This window comes from Punica granatum, chromosome 4 (assembly GCF_007655135.1).
Source record: "Punica granatum isolate Tunisia-2019 chromosome 4, ASM765513v2, whole genome shotgun sequence".
NCBI lineage: Eukaryota > Viridiplantae > Streptophyta > Magnoliopsida > Myrtales > Lythraceae > Punica > Punica granatum.
The window spans coordinates 8012879-8030913 of NC_045130.1; the positions used below are offsets into that span (position 1 = coordinate 8012879).

The window sequence follows — 18035 nt, forward strand, 5'->3', positions numbered from 1 at the left end:
GTAACTGACTCGGGGAGGAGGAGGGGGATCTCCGGACTGAGCATCAGTGAAACTATCGAAATCTTTCAAGGGCAAATTTGGCATTTCATGATAAATTCTCAACGTTACCATCTCTGGCCCAAGGACAAGGGAGTCGACTGACTCGACTCGCGGTCGGTCCGTCGGAGCGGATTGGGTACAACGTTACAAAATTCTATATATGTTCCCCATGATGGACTTGTCCCTCGGCTCTCATAAATTTATCAAACTCCTACTCGTGTCGAATATTTCATCGACACTAAAGTTCATTACGGCGGTTAATCACCATGAGAATCAAGAAGTTTGTCTGGACGGGACCAGATATACATGTTTTACACATGCAACGGTGACTAATTCGATAAGACATTTGATATCATTCGACGGATAGATTATAACACAAATAAATTATTGTAAAAGTACATTTAATTGGAATGGAAAGTCAATTAACATGGGAATTAAAGGTTTGTTAATTTAGCTGATGGGAGATGAGTTCATGGCTCGTTCTTCCATTTTTATAAATTATAATTGATGATTTATGTATTTTAATGTGCATATATATGTGATTTTAATAAAATCTATCTATATATTTAATGAGGGGATGCGAATGGGTGATCAAATACGAGGTCACGAACCGCTTGAAATACTATGAACGGAGCCAGGAAATTTAAATAAAGTCATTTATTATACTTTTTTTTATGAGAAAATGCATACCTCGTAATTCTTTCTAGAAATTAGCAATTGTGTTTGGCTAAATTTTCAAACTTTAAAAATTTTGTTAGTTCTTTTATAACATCTACAATATATAGTCCCTCAACGAAATATAAGTCTATAGAGATCATAATTGATTATGTTCTATTCGATTTTTCTTTGCATAAATTCCTTCCCACATGTATGTATGGAAAGATGTCATGAAGCGCATGGCCGTATACGAAATATAAATTCTTGTTAAAACATTTCATTGATGTTATATTATATTCCACATACGTGTATTCATGTCAAAATAGGATAGAATGCACCGTGCCTCGCAATATATACATGAGCTCAGGCCCTTCGAGTTCTATCAGCTCAAGTTGGACATTTTGTATCAGAGTGTAGACTCTTATCATACGTTCCATGAGAATTGATATGCAAGCCTCATCTATTTCTAAAAGAAACAATAAAAAAGATATTGCATAGATTTTTTCAGTTTAACTTTTACTATTAAATCTATAATATTGCCAAAATAAAGGCATTTCAACGATACTCTTGTTACTCTTGATATATATAATACAGGAGAATAAAATTAAGAAAGTATCCTGTCATTCCAAATATACTGGCCTACAGTATTTTTTTTTTAAAAAAAAAATTATAATGATCATAGAGTTACCTAAATTACAAAGATTACAAAGATTTCACCGACGTGGACTATTCAAGCGATTTGACGTTTGTTCCGTTTAAACAAAGTATCGAGTTCGAATTATTGTGAATGCAAAAAATTTATACTGTGAGAGTATTATCTCTTAGTGGACTGATCCAACTCAACTAGATTAATTGGAGCCTAATTAGGTTTCCGAGCAGCAGGGTTCATACCGAAAAAAATTACAGAGATTTCAATCTCGATCCAAATATATAGGTAATAAAATCATTCATAGGCAAATTCGTTGATAGTGCAAGTCGAAGCCCGGGACTCGATGACTCAGGTTGTTACCCCACGATTAAAGAGGCTAGGCGGCCCCCTTTCACTCAATATTCTATGCACGTGCCATGTAAAAATATCCAGGCTTGGAACCTGCAATCCCAGCCACTACCATTTCAGTAGGGAGAGAAACATAGTAATGGCTCTATAAATTTATCAATTTTTGTCATCAAGTCTTATAAGTTACGTTTTGATTTTTTAGTCCTAAACATTTGCTTCTTCAAATACTTATGGTCCAAATCGTAACGGACCGTGAACCGATATTGATGTAGACATTAACTTTTTCTCTTGTAATTCAAATATATAAAAAAAAAAAGTAAAATAACTTAAAAACAAAAAAGAAAAAGAAAAGAATATCTCCCCTCTCCCTCTTGCTACGGTCTTTCTCTCTCTACTGGTTTTCCACTCCTTCTCTCTCTTAGGGCCCGTTTGGTTGGGCTGATTGGGATTCTATTCCGGCCCAATTCTATCAGAATCCTCCTTGCTACGGGCTCTCAGGGCAAAGGCGGGGGCTGGAGGGGTCCGGTCGTAATCATCCTTGTGGCTGGATTAGAGGATTCAGCTCTCATTGGGCACTTCCAATGGTTTGACAGCGGAATGTGACCTTGAGAGGGTCTGTATGTCCGGTGCATTGGGCATCCACTCATTGTCGAGATAGATGTCCAAGTAGTTGTGGATCTTTTCTTAAGAAAATACCAATGATAACCTCTTTCTAATGCCTATTTTTTTGGGGACTGCAGGAATCTAGCTCGAGCCTTCGTCAATTTTAGGATCCAGCACGTCTTCTAGGAGGTGAACGCAGTCGTCGGTTATGTTGCTCACTCCCACTTGGGCTTTTAGATCTCATTTTGAATAATCAGATGGTTATATCAGATATCCGTACCGTTTGTACTAAACCGAGCTGCTTCGCTTGACTCTGTCCAATAGGGCTGTCCTCATTCGGGTTAACATCGAACAAAACTGAAAAACCGAACACGATAGGAAAACCGCATATAGAACTCACTCTCAGTTTTGACTGTATGTAATTCCATCTACTTATGGCCCAATAGGAAACCACAGAATAGAACTACCTTTTAGTTTTGATCAATACTCTCCATCATTTTCATTTGCACGTTCTATGTACAGTGGGAAACATGTTGATCTGTCTTGGTTGAAATCTATCTACATCGAAATCGAATGATCGTAGGATAACTTACAGTGGCTCCTTTCTAGAATGAAATGTATCGGCCAAACAACTTGAGTTAGATCTGACCCAAAAGAGAAGATTTCATCTAAAAGGCATAGTTGTTATAGGCCTGTGGAATGATAAGCGAATGGGGGGGGGGGAATAATATTTCCATTATTCCTAACTATGCACAGAGAGAGGTGGACTAGCTAACTGTAGAGCAAGGTAATGCACAGAGTGATGCTGCTGCTAAGTAATATCAGAATCCATCCTCCATAGCTCTGCAGTACAGATGGAGAAGCTCCCGAGAATACCGAAGCACATGATGAGACCAGCTTGAAGAGCGCACAGCAGAAGAAGAAGAGACTCACCGCAAGAACTGCAAGTTCTTTACTTTCCAAACTCGTTTGGTATCTTGCCACCTTTTCAATCTCCGACCTGTAGTTATAGCACATGGGTAAAAGTAAAACTAATTACACCTGCCTAATGAAGGGAGTGAAATAAGAACAGAGAAGACATCGAGGAGAAACTAAGAAACCAATGGCTGATGCCCGCGGATTGAATCTCTGACCTCAACATGCTGTTTTCCCGATCCAATGCCTCCACCTGAGACAAAACAAAGGACTTCCATGACACAAAATCAGCGATCCCTTTCTCCTGAGACGAGAATATCATCAATGATTAGTTTAATCTAACTCGTTGGGAAATTTAAGAACTTCCTTTCCCTCCCACAAAAGAGAGTAATCTCAAGTCGCTAGAAGTACCGTGATTTCCTTCCACTTCATGATATCTCTGATCTCCGTCTCTTCCTTCTCCAAGAGTACCGACATCCTAGAAATCTCTCTGTCAAGCTCGGGTAATACCTCACCTTCCCGTTCGTTCAGCTCCTTAATATATTCCTCCAGAACTGACAAGTTCAACTCTAGCGACCTTACCTTTTGCATCAAGATCTTAAGTACGGTGTCCGCAGGAATTCTAGCGTTTGATTGCTGCCTCACTCCCATCACAGGGTCAGGAATCTTTCCATTAACCGTTTTCTTGTTATCTACACTTTCCACCTTTTCCGAAGAAGTATCATTCGCATATGTCTTACTTTCACTAACTTTCTCAGCAGAGCCTGCTTCGGGACTCTGAGAGGGTAGCAACGTCGAATTAGGCTCTGGAGGAGACACCACAATGAGATCTTCAAGCATCCTCTCGATAGCATCTATCCCATAAACCTCTAACACGCTCAGAGTGCAGTAGAACTCCGACCCGTAATGACTCAGCAGACTCAGCTTCAAGTACCTCAACCATTTGGGTTCAGGCAGCTTAAAACTCTGAATGTGCTTCACATTATCAGCGACAAATTTCCCTAGAGGGGTCCATGTCTCGGTGGGATAACTCAAACTTCCGGACAGCTCAAAATCCTTGAAGTTTGAGGAATAGTGCTCAAAATTCGCAATCCTGACAGCATCGACAAGAGTTTCTTCTGTGAGCTCAATCACGACAAACTTTACTCCAACAGAACAGGGGTTCCTAAGATACTTGTCGTGGTCTTTCCCCAGGATGTTGCTAGCTCCTTTTGATTCTTTGTTGTGGGCCACCACCTTTGCACCTTTGAGTGCCGAGGCATAGTTGTACTCAGTACCATCGGGCTCAAGTCGATGAGTTATGTTTACGAACCAAGTGGGTATACCCAGTCCCTTTTCTCGGCTCCTTGTGCTCCGGAACTCTTCAAAATTTAGGTACGTGTGATGATGATGATGATGATGATAAAATCCTGGGTTTAGAAGCTTCCCTGGTTGTTGATGCTGTTCTTGTTTCTTAGGTGGTTTTAGATGTGATTGGCAGATCAATGGAGGATATCCCACGAGACTGCGAAGAATATCGTCTAGACCATATGTAGAGGGACGACAGAGCCTAGAATTTTCAGGCTCTTGATGAGAAGTCGAACTATTGGTACCATTAGATGCATTGACATCTGTTAGAATCCCATAGGTAACGTTACACCCTTTAGTTCCAGCATCGTGTGTAAATTCTTGCTTTGTATCGTTGCAAACACCGGGAAAAGTTCTATTAATCTGGTCAGTATCACTGCCTGCTCAAGAGAGACCAAAATCATCAGTAAAAATAAAGGAACGAAGCCAAAATATAGAACTTGAAAGCCAAGCATAAGATTGCAGTTGGAAAAATGAACGGGAAATCGATAGCATGATGGCTCTTTCAATCTTTTGGTAAGAGAAGCATCTAAATAAGCACTCGAAAACCCATGAACGTACAACAAGATTAGTTACTGGAAGCCGCATTGGAGATGTCCCGATCCCCAGATTAACTAATCAAGCCAAGTTTTTTTCGGTAAGGACTAATCAAGCCAAGTTAAATTGAACAAAAACATCAACTCAGGAAAAACTGCCAAGAATATGTACGCAAATGATCATCAAAGGGTGAAAAAAGAAGGGATTTCATCGAGAGCAAGTAATGGAGTCACCCAGAAATGAAAGCTGGGAAACCATGGCCGAGAATGTGGACAAAAATATTCACCCAAAAAAAAAAAACGCATGTAATCAAAGATCGAATGCACATGATAACTACACCCAGACCCAACAACCTAAAGATGGAAACTTTGTTAAAGAAATTGCGTGATAGAGCCTTAATTCATACCTTCTTCATCGGAGAGGCCGAGGACCGGGCCGGAGGAGTGAATGAGGAAGGCGAGGCCGCACCAGACCGAGAAGCTCAAATGGGACGAGGAGAGCAGCAGGCTAAGGCTCTTCCCGGCGTCCCGTTTGCTGCTTCTCCCACTGCGGTCTCTGTGTCGAGGGAGCAGACGGGAGCTGTGTCGGGGTGGTTTCTTCTCCTTCGTCATTGTTGAACTCGCACATCATTCATAAATGGCGACTCTTTCTTCCTCTCGTGGAGGAGTTTGATTGTCTGTTCGTTTGTTTGTTGTTCTTTCTCTGATCAACCAAACATGGCGAGAAAGACAGAGAGAGGAGAGAGGGGAGAGAGAGAGAGAGAGAGAGAGAGAGAGATTCGTCTCCTAAGGAATCGGAGATTGCTCTGCTCTGTTTGGCAAGTATTACTTGTCAAGCTCAACAGAGGCTACTTGCTACCACTTGCAGTAGGGAGCATTTAGCTCGTGGTTTAATATGTATGTGCATAGATTAATATATATACATATATATATATATATATATCTACGTAAAAAATAATGCTTAACCCGAGCCTCAATACTACGGGCCCCCTTCGCGGCTTCTCGATCCACTAGCCGTGCCAACTGCTATGTCTTATGGGTATAACTAGTAATGTGACACCATCAGGTGGCTACGGACTAGTCACGTAGTATAAACAGTAAATCCGCATGTCCATGTTATGTCCGATAACCATACAATCGTATGTTTTTTCGTAATGTAATCATCCCACGCATGGTAATTAAGAAATGGGAGACGGGGGTCCTTAATAATAATAGGTGGAGCTATCAGACGCCTGTGGACAATCCATAGATACATTTTAGTCATGAAGATCGTGTGAACGGTCAAACGGCGTCAACCAAGACATAGTCGATGCCATCCTTTAATTACTTGAAGGCCCCTCCACTGGACTAAAACATGCTGAGAAACCACTCTGCAGTTACGAGGCTGTCTCCATGGAAAAATAACTCCAGTAACAAAGTGTCGTACATCATTCAACAGACCGTCACTCAAGCCGCCTGAAAACGACTATTCACAATCTGTTGGATTAAGCGTGAAAGACAAGCAGAGCGAACCTTGGAGGTCTTCAAGTCATGTTTATTTAACTGGTGATAAGCATGTAAGCAAAAATCAAAAATGTACTCCACTTATATTTTACATCTTTTCCAGTATTTAACATGCTCAACCCGACTTTGCTGCAGATAGCAGCGAAAGTAGAGTATGCTTTCCCATGCACTGATGTCCTATCCGATGCAATGGAATCAATCGAATAGCTGACAGTTATAATAGCGCGGAATTGCAATCGCTTTCCTTTCTACCTGACCGAACTAGTGACAAGTACCTAGATGAACCAAGATTGAGCACGTCTGGTGAGGCCCAAACAACAGATTAAGCCTGAGAAGATTATAGCAATTCGGCCACCCAAACCTGATTCAGAAGCTGTCTGTCCCTTTTCTATCTGAATTCTTTACCTCATCAAGAGGCATCAATCTGGGAAGCTCTAATGATCAGATATAACAACTGCACATACCCCGACTCCAGGAACCTTCCTTTAGACTGATAGTAGCAGCAGATTGCCACATAAAAATCAGGACCATCATGAACCTGAAAGCTGGGGATAGGCACCTCCGCAGTCTTGCTCTGTGTTTGGGAGCGAGGGAGATGGAGGGAGGAGGAGGAGGGATTTTGTAAAAATTCTGTGCAAGTTCCCGAAATCCCTTCTCCCTCCACTTCCCCACCACTCTCATACACACCCTTGAACAAAAACTACCATCAAAATAAGGAGGAAGAATGCAGCTTATATTATGAATCACTTTTGGGCCTTTTGTGAGCTGCCTCGACATATTGTTCTGCAAGTCTCTTCACCTTCTCACCTTCCTTGATAAGGAAATTTGCACTCTTCGCTTTCGAGTGGTATCTCATTACTTTGTCAGTTGTTTTCGAGACAGCCCACCTGTACTGTTCAGGCGAGACCACACCGCTCTTGCACAGTGGCCTGATGTGCTCCTTGATGTAGGCTTCCACCTGAACATAAGTGAAAATAAAAGAGCAGTTAGAGAATCTAACAATAGGCAAAGCACCGTCCATTTGGTTCCGGAAAACTAGGTAAACTTTCCTGTCATCTTCTTAAGCAATAAACAGAAGAAAGGTAACTTGTTTAGCATGCTTAGCAACAATATTTTCTAGTCCATAATAGCTCTTAAGCGCACATATTTTTCACAGTTTTCCAAAACCTACAGAGTGCATGCTGTCTTCTTGTGAATTTTACCCGTACTAATTACAGTCAATTTTCCTATCCGAGAATTAAAGAAGAATGTTGACCCAAATAGGTTTTTGCTCAACCTTCTTTGTTATGGAATTGACACCACTGGACTGCTTGCCAACATCAATGTTGGCTTTCTCCTCATCCTCCCCGTCATTTTTATTGGTTTGAGACTGAGAATCTCCGTCAAATTCTTTCCCACCAGCAGACTCCTCATGAATAGATTGGCCACCTGACTGTTTTGCTGCTTTGTCTAATTCAGAACTCTTATTGTATCCTGAAATTTCATTCTCAGATAGGCCTTCTGAAAATTTATTAATTAAAGGCTCTTTTTCCGGGCCATATAATTCTTCACATTCTGCAGCAGAAGGTTCTTCATCTCCTTCACGAGATAAAAGTTTATCTGATTCAACTAGCTTTTTACTCCCATCCTCCACTGATAAGGTTCCCTTGCTTGTATCAATTTCCAATGGCGAGGAAGATTCATTTTGCACCAGCTCAGAACCTGTGGATTCTACAGTATCAGTCAACCTCTCTGAGTGAAAAGTGGAGAAGACCACTTTCATTTTCGCTTCACCTTCCTCAGGTTGTGGCATGGAGACCTTGATTGCACTAGCTCCCACATAATCTTCATCACCCAAATCGTACTCAAAGTCACCGTATATATCCAGCTCAGGATTAGAGTCCAACTCCAAAATATTCTCCGGCTCATCTTCCCTCGAATCTTTATAGAGTTCATTTCCATCCTCAGAGACAGTTTTGCAGTTAGGACTACCTAGAGGAGAATCTGACAGAAGGCCAGTAGCTCTTAGTGCAGCTTCAACCTCAGGTTCCGAGAGTTTATCAATGCCCTCTTCCTCTATTTTCTCAGTTGGCGCTGCTTGATGAGGAGATGAATGATTAGATTCCTCTGGTGTATCATTGGACTGGGTATTGTCTGATCTATGCAATAGCTCCTGGGCACATAGATTTACATATACAAGTTTGCTGTTTGACCGATCTGCAACCAACTTTTCGATATTAACTGCATCTGCAACAGCTAACTCTGTCTCCACATTTCTGCATAAAGATGTCAGATTTGCTTTCTTCAGGAAGTGCTCTGTGAGACGATATAGCTGTGTCTGCAAAGAGAGGCACATAAACATTCAGATCAACGTCTATAGAAGTAGCAGACCTCAATAGTCTTTTCTTCTCGTTTTTCTTCTTTCATTTTTTCCCCTCTCAAAAGTCACCAATGGAAAGCAATTGTTCTTTATAGGAATTTTGCGTCATGTATTTCAGATATATGTTAAGAGTCAATATCGGGAAGGGAAAGGGAAAGGGGGAAAAAAAAAAAATTCCTGTCTCATGTTTTCATATCCAAGATAGTTTCCTAAAAGAAGATCAGAGAGTAAATTAAGAAACAAAAGGACATAAGAGAGAAATAAGCTGGATTAATAGCTTACCTGCCTTACAGATAAAGGAATTTTGTTGTAGCGAGAAGGTGCAGGTGTTGATCTCATGTCTATTGGCAGTTGAGCCTAATAAAGGGGGGAAAAAGACAAAAGAAAAAGGAAAACCAAATTTTTGTTATGTTAGAATCTTCACTGGGACGATAAAATGATGTTAAAACAAAGAAGAGCAGATTGTAACCCACCAGTAAAGGATAATTTCCTTTCAATATGGCAGCGTCTCCACCTCCGGCTGAAGCACCTTTTTCAGCAGAAGCAGTTTTTCTAGCAAGAAGTTGAAGGGCCCATTTCCTTTTATCTATCTTTGCATCACCACCCCTTTCAGTGTTTTCTTTCTTAGAGCTAGTACCAAGAGAAGAAACTACTGGCCCTTCTGCTCGCTTGATTGCTGGCACTTTAATGAGAGAAGAACTATTTCTATTAACATTGGAGGGAGAATTTAACCCACCTTCACTGGTTTCTGCGGATTTCACAGCAAGAGATTGCTTTGCAGTAGTCCCCGAAATATTCTGAGCGTTTCTCTCGTCAGAGTCGGTGGCATTTTCATGATTTGATAGAGGCTTTATGTCATCCTTCCTAGGGAGAACAGATGTGTCCGCTAAATATAACCTTGATAGAATGGAATTTTCTGTTTTCTGTTCAGACTCCTTCATTGTCCCCGACTTCTCTGGACCATTCCTTAGAAGGCTGAGAACTGACTTTAGAGTCTCAATCTTCTCAGGCCCCGTTGTCCTTGTACATCGATACTTCCAAAATTCAACCTCACAATCACGGTCCCATGCACGTTTCCTTCTCCCATTGGATGTTCCATAAATTTTCTTAGTTAAACTTTCACGGACCTTTCCCTTCTGCAACAGAGACCTCCTTGCCTTCAAAGGTAAAGGTGGTAATTTTATAGCCGGCTCGGCCTTAGGTCCAGTCACAACAGCCCTAAAGGCAGCAAGAAGCTTAGGATCAAAAAGGTTCTCCCCTAATTCTTCTGCAGCTCTATTTCGAACAGTTTCTCTTATTTCTTTTCTTAGCTTTTGAACAACTGTGGATGATTCCTTGTCCTCTATAGATCTCCTCATTATCTTTTTAACTCTCAAGCTCGAGGCTTTCAGAAGGTTAGCTTCTGACCCTTGAACTATACTCATTATATCAGGGGAAGTTTCCCTACTTTGCTGCATATCATTTCCAGGAACCAGGGTAGAGCAATTCTCGGGATCGACCTTCCCCTCAGGCCTACTTCTCTTTGCATATCGAGCCTTAGTCTTTGCTTTTCTTTTTGCTTTGGACTCTTCATTACCTTCACTAAACAAATCAAGAGAAAGCCAATGGAGGGGGGGTCAGATTATTCTTAACGTAATCAGAAGAACAGACAACATTTATGCACATAACTAAAAAATAATAAAGATGTAGAATGTTCTAAAACTTGTGGCACAAAGTAAAGAAACTGTATCCTTTCTAACAGTTGCTGCTTATGAACAAGATTCAAATTAAATGTCACAACTGCTCGAAATGGTCATGAAGAAGTTAGATAAGTGCTAAACATGAAAAAATATGTAATAGCAAAGGAGAAGCAGAATTACACCATGCCAATTGCTGATAACAGTAAATGGATTCACAATAATAAAAATATAGAATGACATATACCTGGGATCTGCACGCCTTTTCTTGGTACCATTTGTTTTGATGACAGTGTTCTGAGAATCAACTGTGGATCGATCATCTAAAAATAATTCACCAACAAAGTGAAAATTAGATGACTGTATATTCTTCCATTGGTTGCCTTTGCACAACTACAATTGCTTATCAGGGAGATGACTACTCAGATAAATTTGTACCTTTTACTATAGTATCATTTGAAAGAGTGTGACTCGACACTTCTTCACCTACTCTATTATCAGTTCCACTAATCTTCATGCCACCAACTAGAACAGCAGTTGAGAGCAAATTAAAGGGCATAGAATTAAAAAAAGTACAATAATATGCTATAACGACAGAATTTCAGATTGGAAAATAAGTGGAAAAGATCATTTGGGAATTACTGCCAGAAGACGAGGCCGTGGAGAACCCAAGATGTAGTTCTACACCACAACCACTCTCAGATAATTTGTTTCCAATGACTGAAGTGTCAATCTTTCCCAAGGAATCGTGAGAGCTATCCATAGAAGGTTCACTTTGCACATGAAAATCAGAATTTTCCTTCAACTTGCTGGATGCAATAGAAGAAGGGAAACTGAAAGGTGCATCTGATAAGGACAGGCCAAGGTCCTCATATTCCAATTTTGGCATTATTTTTCCACTCTCCACCACAGGCTTACCCATTTCGTCACCTCCAAACTCAGAAATTCCTTGAATTGCTTCAGTTTTGTGCTCCCTGACATCTATGGCTGGGGATGAAATTGCATTAGAACCTTCGACTGAATGATCTCCTGTGACCATTGAGACAACAATAGCTGTCTCCCCAGCATCAGCAACAGACACAGACAACTTCCTACCAGAGGAATTCTCAACCAAATTAGCAGCATTTTCTTGACAAGATGAGTTCCCAGACTCTGGGAAATTTGCTTTTGACTCTCTCAGTGTTTGGCCAGTGCATCTGAAGAAAGAGAACCAAAAAACGAAAAATTTTCAGAAAGAGGTACAAATAGAATTTCTTTCTTTTTACTTAGGGAAGAGAATATTTCAGATGAAATTTTTGTTCAGCTCATTCACAATCTACTGAGGTCCACTTTTTCCTTCAATTTTCTTTCTTCCTTTAGGATTAAAGGTAATGGGTTGTCATGAGACTCATGAGACCACAAGTACACACTTAGCATCATTATTCAGAAGTTTAAGCAAAATTCAGGAGCTTTAATTCATGAAGAGAAGCAGCCGTATACCGGGGGCATAACCATGTACTCTCAGATGTATCTTCAGGATTGAATCCAACACAAAAGGCATGATACCTGCATGCATTTCGCACTAGGAAATCGTTACATGCGATACTATGAAATAAACATTTCTTACAAATTATGTCAGGATTGCTTTAATAAAAAATTATTTTTATAATATTAATACTACTTAAAAGTAAAATAAAACATTTATTTTAAAAAATGGAGAAGGGGAGGGATGGCTCCCGGCTAGTCCTCCTCTGGCTCTCTACCTTTCTCCATTTGTGATTTCCTCTTTTTTAGTTATTTATTTTACTTTTAAGTATCTTTAATATTCTTCATAGGGGCAGAAATTTTACTAATACCATTTCTAAGACAAAATTACTATCATGAAATCTCAATTGTAAAGCCATCATTATCGGCCGGAAAATTGTTAAAAAATAGATCTTTCTCATCATATCAATTCTTTAAGAGAACTGAATGTTACCAGATATCACATGAATCGCAAGCAATTGATGTATCGAGACATGAATCTCCCTCAGCAGTTGCTGACCCAGTGCGAATTTTACAGCCATTTCCATCCAAGCAGACAACTGCCTACAAAATGATGACACAAATGAGAAAGGATTTATAAAAATGTTGCCTCACAAATCATTGATGAAATTTAAAGCTAAGAAGGTACTCTAGGAAAATGCAAAATGTACATGCAATGACATCATCACAATATCACTGTCCTAAAATTTCATGGCAAATGGATCCATCAGTTCCACAACAATCATGTTGACTAATGCATCACAGGAAAAAGGATAAAGCTGCTAGAACTAAACAGCAGGGCCAGACTGGAAATTTAGACTTGCAGGACGGACTAGTGGATGCATATAAAGGATAATTACATTTTCATCAATATAGTATGATTGAAATGAAAGAGTATTATTCTTTCCTTCAACGCACCAATCATCTTCCCTGCACAGATTGAACCAAAAAAAGAAATCAGAAGAATCAGCAATATAGTTGCAAAATCAGGAGTGCAAACATAAATTGCCCATCGGTATCAGTAAGAACATCTCAAGCTTTGATATACATTAAGCATAAAATGCCACAGATACATGAATTTTGAGTAAACTACCCTGGATTATATTTGTGATATCCTGAGACAGTAATATAATCAGTATCATGACCAATGCGCCAAGATAATCATCAAAAAGAACAGGATCAAAGAATTATAATCTCTCCCGAAATGCATAAAAAAAGTAAAGTATGAAAATTTGATAATCAAATAGCAGATTCTTATGAAAATAGAGATCACAGCCTGCAGGTAATATTACCTTGTAAATGATTCCTCCTCAGACCTGCTGCTTCCAACAGTATCATACACCTTCATGAATGTCATGAACCCACATGTTAATCCACTATGTGATGCCAAATATGACTACAAAGATATAAGTCACAAACTTTACACTTCAACGAGATGATGTGACTCACTGGAACACATGTGATCAATTGAAATTCATTTTGGCAAAGTGGGCAGAGGTTGGTGATGGTAGCCCAGTTGTCAATACATGCAAAGCAGAACCTGCAATCAAGACTACCTCATAAGATCACACTAACTAGTGTGCCAGTCTATATATGGTCCAAGCAAATGGGTTTAAGAGACTAAAAAAATCCATTTGAACTTTAATGTTCGTACCAGTGCTGACAACAATCCAACAATCCCCGGTCAATTACAACTTCCATGCATAGTCCACAGGTTTCAGCCTCCAAATCAGCAGCTTCCTGCAAACATAAGAACAAGAGAACACTAGAAAGTGAAAACCGGGAACCGATCTAATGCTTGAACACCTAAATTGAACGTGCAGAGATGCTTCAAGAGGGGTTGATCCTTGCATAAAATTACTGATACGCAAGCACCATGGTGCAATTATTTGACAAGATTGCAGCTCTAATACTTCTTGTTTCAAAAGGACAGCCCATGCATATCAAAGAATGATGTTACATTCTTCTCTAATTACATCATACCCTCCATCAGTATGCATATTCCAGGCACCTAATACACCGTTTGTTTAATGACTGAGCTCACATATGACACCCAAATTCATTATAATGGACTAAGTGATGTTGGGGAATCAAATTTTAACTGTCATATAATTCAATTCGAGATGATGAAAATTAAACATTCAGCTACTTCAAGTCACTGTTCGAGTCGTAAACAGTTCAACAAATGCTCAACCAGCAATCCTGAACATACAAATAAGACCTCATCCAAATCCAACTCAAGCAATCAAGCAAAATAAAGAACTTCCAAGCATTCAACTCCAGACAAACAACGGAACAGCACTCGGATTAATACGAAAGAGCTCCAAAAGATTAACACATTGCACAGGCTGAAATCCGAATAACTCACATTACAATTATCGACTTCAAAAGCTTCATTTTCTGATACGCTAGTGGTCACCAAATCCAGCTCCATATTGCAGAACAGAGAATCAGCCTCCCAAAAACCATAAACCTGGATAGAAAGATGAAATTCCACCAAAATGAGTTGCTCGCGAACAAACACATCGCTGCTGGAACTTGGAGGAACAGATACCGCAGAAGCGGAAGTCGAAACCTAACGGAAACGATTGAAGGTATCAGCTTCGCCGCAGCGACAACTTCCGACTCCGAAGAACAGCACCGGAGATGCAGGAAGAAATCGAATCCGACTGAAGCCGAGAGATCAGTTCATCGTATCGTCTGGAGCTGAGGGAGTTAGGCATTGATTCTTGGAATCTCTGTTGAGGAAGAAGGCGCAGCGCAGGGGCCGAAACGGCAAGGCAGCAGCGCGTTTCGGGGACCAAGGAAAAGGAAAGGGAACTGGGAATCACGCGCGCCCGATTATGGGCGTCTTTACAGAGACGAGACTGCCCCCACCGAACCCGGAAAGTCGGAAGTCCTCCTTTCTCCAGAAAATTGCACTGACACCCCTATACTTTAGAATATATGAGAATGCGCCCCAAAAGTTGTATCATTTTACTTCTTTTTTTTATTTTAGGTAATTTAATTCGGCGAAAGGCCACGTCCTGGTGCTAGCGATAACATGAACGGGTCACTCATCAAAAATAGATAACATTAACGGTTCGATTAGGGGATCAGCAACTGGCTCATGCAAATTCTCGATTAACTGGTTTTATGAAATCTATTAGCAATAACAAAAAACTCGTTACTTATTTTATAAATGTTCATACATATTGAGAGATGAATAACTGATTCATGCAAAAAAGTAGCCTCATTTTAGTACTAGAGCCCATCTCTACGCGAAGTTTTTCAGCACCTAGAGTTAATATAAGGTTTGTGAGCACCGCACATAGATCAAAAGGCACATAAATATTATAAGGTTTGTGAGCACAACTCTATATGATAGTGAAAAATTACGATTATTAAAATGTCTATAGTGTCTATATCTATATATAATATATAATAGGAAAACGAAAAAGAATGTTAAATGAGACCGTGTCATATGTCACCTCAAGATTAATAAGATTGTGTTATGTGTCAAGTCCTTAACTCTCTATTGCATTGCTTCACCTACAAGAAAGACAATAGTCAAATACGATTAAAAGAAAACAAGAATGTATCTAATGAGAGATGATCAATGCTTACGTGGCAGCTTATTCTTGCACAATAATATTAACGTGGCAACTCATTGCACGAACAAAAGACTATCATAAAAGTAGTCCGATTTGTTTAATAATATATAAATAGATGTGAATTAATTAAAGGTTCTTTAACTAGGTTGTGCTAACTGAACTCCAATAGCATCGACAACATATTGAGCAGAGAGCATGAATATCTTATGCTTATTACTTCTAAAGATAGCTTATTACTAATGCAACGGAGAGTTTAAATTTATATAAAGTACTTATTTAACGTAAAACTATTTTTTCACACTCCTAAAAAATATATTACTTGTTTATGTAAAACTATTTTTTGATATTCATGCAAACCGAAACTAAACTAAACTTAGATTGGTCTAAATTTCTTGCAACAAATCTAGATTAACCCCTATAACTTTTGACGTATACAATTTAGTTTTGCCAGTTTAAATTTATATTATAATATAAACTAGTTGCCTTAATTTTGATGAAAATCATTTTATTACATTAACATTATTAATAAAACATATAAGTGACTCTTTTTTGCGTTAATAAAGTACTTGCTCATGTAAATAAAGTATTTAATTTTGAATAAAAGTAATTTTATTCATATCACTTTACGTCCAATTAAAAATTATCATAAACTTAATTTTACAATCATAAACTAATTAATATTTTTAAAGGTTCAGTTGTATTATATAATAAAATATACTAGTTTTTCATGAATAATAATCCCGCGCGACACGCGGGTGAGATGGCTAATTTAATTTAAAAGATAATTAGCAAAGCTTGCTTTCGTAATTGATATCATCTGAGGTCAAGCCCGACTTTAATGGTGTGTGAGGGCCATGGTACATACATAGTTAATAAGGGGAGAATTGATCTTGTTATTTTGAAGGCTTGATGTGATGTGTGACATACAATAAGTTGCTCTTAGTGGCTTGTCTAGGGCTCAGTGGCTGGATCATTTATTTTATTTGGGCATGAAGAGTTTGCCTGGCCCATCTCTGTGTTGGGTTTGTTTTGGGGGGCTGTGCTGTTCCGGTTTGTTTTCCTTAGATTTGCATATCACCGAGGATTTGACTGAGACATTGACTTGGTAAAGGGTGAGAGCAAGTCAGCATGTTTACTTGGATTCCGAACATATTCTTCTATCCAGTGTTTGGCTTCTAACAGAAGGTTTCTTGCCCGCTTTATATGGAAAATCCAATTGCAAAATGGGAAAATCCAATCAGTCTACTGACGAAATTATAAGAAATCATTTCCGGATTTTCCATTCCATCTTTCCATTTTGAGTTCTTTCAGTATCGAAGTGTCTTAGCAAGACCATTGTTCGAAATTATTCCAGTTCACGAACAGTTCGTGAAGCTTTCTGATTGGATTTAGAAAAAGAATTTTCCCCATAAGAAGACCTGTCTTAGTGGTCCTCGACATAACATTAGCTACTGACCAGCTTAGGAATAATAGCAAAGAACAATGTATTATATTATGAGTGCCAGAGAAAATCTAACGTGGCAAGAACAACTGCAGCTTTTGACCTTCAAATTGATAGTCGTAAATCTCCTCTTCATGGATTTCTGAGTTAAACATAAAAGAAAAGCTCTTATTTTGACTGCCAGAGAAATAAAACCAATTACTTCAAAGCAACAAAATACAGGCATGACCACCAAGATGATAGCCCAGTTGATAACAGACTTCGTCTTTCAAGTGGGAGGTCAAATAGTCGAAACTCGACTTAAACACGAAAGTACTTGCATCAGTAGACCATTGTTCTCTACTCCATGGGAGCTGTTCTGATTCAGTCAAAAACAAAGTACAAGCATGAGTACGAGATCAATTGGGTCAGCACTGACATGCAACTATGCAAGATACATTAGGGACTAACCCAAATAATGGGCTACACTACGACAAGGAAACGAAGAAGCACTTCAACAAATGTTATCCTAATTCGAAGCGATCGAATGCCATATGCCCATATAATCGACAGAAACCCCTATAGATCGAACGCACGTAGGATAAGATTTCCAGTGAGCCGCCAACGTAGAACCATTCCCATCGGTCCACCAAACCAAACTTTACTCTCTTTTTTTGTTCCCACCCGAATTCCGACAATACGTCACGCCACGTCGACCACGACCAATTGAAATAGAGGATTGCTATTTCCCGCCAATCTGCACCGCCCTCATGAGGGGCAGTCATGTAAATAGATGAAGAATGGGTGGCTTTTTCAAGCCAAGAGACAGTCGGAGGAATATCCTACGAAAATTTTTGGAAGAAACATATTTTTTGATTAAAATATTC

At 39.3% G+C, this 18035-nt stretch overlaps 2 protein-coding genes across 4 annotated transcripts; both read right to left on the reverse strand.

The window, feature by feature from the left end:
- Positions 1-2775: 2775 nt before the first annotated feature.
- On the reverse strand, positions 2776-5970 carry LOC116203297 (SUN domain-containing protein 5-like). 2 transcript variants are annotated; one of them, XM_031534973.1, is made up of 4 exons: positions 5502-5970; positions 3623-4938; positions 3430-3464; positions 2776-3296 (listed from the first exon to the last, which is right to left on the reverse strand). In XM_031534973.1, exons 1-4 carry the CDS (start codon positions 5704-5706, stop codon positions 3068-3070), a joined length of 1785 nt encoding a protein of 594 aa, XP_031390833.1. In that variant the 5' UTR covers positions 5707-5970; the 3' UTR covers positions 2776-3067. The 2 variants fall into 2 exon arrangements, with proteins under 2 accessions (XP_031390833.1, XP_031390832.1); XM_031534972.1 differs by having other exon boundaries at positions 3430-3515; positions 5502-5967.
- Positions 5971-6607: 637 nt separating this feature from the next.
- LOC116203296 (uncharacterized protein At4g10930) lies at positions 6608-14945 on the reverse strand. Of its 2 annotated transcripts, none has more exons than XM_031534970.1 (15): positions 14716-14945; positions 14504-14608; positions 13790-13875; positions 13585-13675; positions 13428-13477; positions 12996-13065; positions 12590-12699; positions 12112-12177; positions 11275-11828; positions 11071-11157; positions 10880-10955; positions 9430-10537; positions 9239-9313; positions 7874-8914; positions 6608-7555 (listed from the first exon to the last, which is right to left on the reverse strand). In XM_031534970.1, the coding sequence occupies exons 2-15, from the start codon at positions 14567-14569 to the stop codon at positions 7334-7336; spliced, it is 3702 nt and encodes a 1233-aa protein (XP_031390830.1). In that variant the 5' UTR covers positions 14570-14608; positions 14716-14945; the 3' UTR covers positions 6608-7333. The 2 variants fall into 2 exon arrangements, with proteins under 2 accessions (XP_031390830.1, XP_031390831.1); XM_031534971.1 differs by having other exon boundaries at positions 14711-14945.
- Between the last annotated feature and the right edge of the window lie 3090 nt (positions 14946-18035).

Bases quoted from the DNA above. Each gene is read 5' to 3' on its own strand.
- LOC116203297 (XM_031534972.1), bottom strand. From the start codon at position 5,706: ATGACGAAGGAGAAGAAACCACCCCGACACAGCTCCCGTCTGCTCCCT. The intron at 3,516-3,622 runs GTACTTCTAGCG...TTCTCGTCTCAG, and splicing joins TGAAGTGGAAGGAAATCACG to GAGAAAGGGATCGCTGATTT. The intron at 3,297-3,429 runs GTCAGAGATTCA...CTATAACTACAG, and splicing joins CGGGAAAACAGCATGTTGAG to GTCGGAGATTGAAAAGGTGG.
- LOC116203296 (XM_031534970.1), bottom strand. From the start codon at position 14,569: ATGGAGCTGGATTTGGTGACCACTAGCGTATCAGAAAATGAAGCTTTT. The intron at 12,700-12,995 runs GTAATTATCCTT...ATCATTTTGTAG, and splicing joins CATACTATATTGATGAAAAT to GCAGTTGTCTGCTTGGATGG. The intron at 8,915-9,238 runs GTAAGCTATTAA...CTCTCTTTGCAG, and splicing joins TTCCTTTATCTGTAAGGCAG to ACACAGCTATATCGTCTCAC.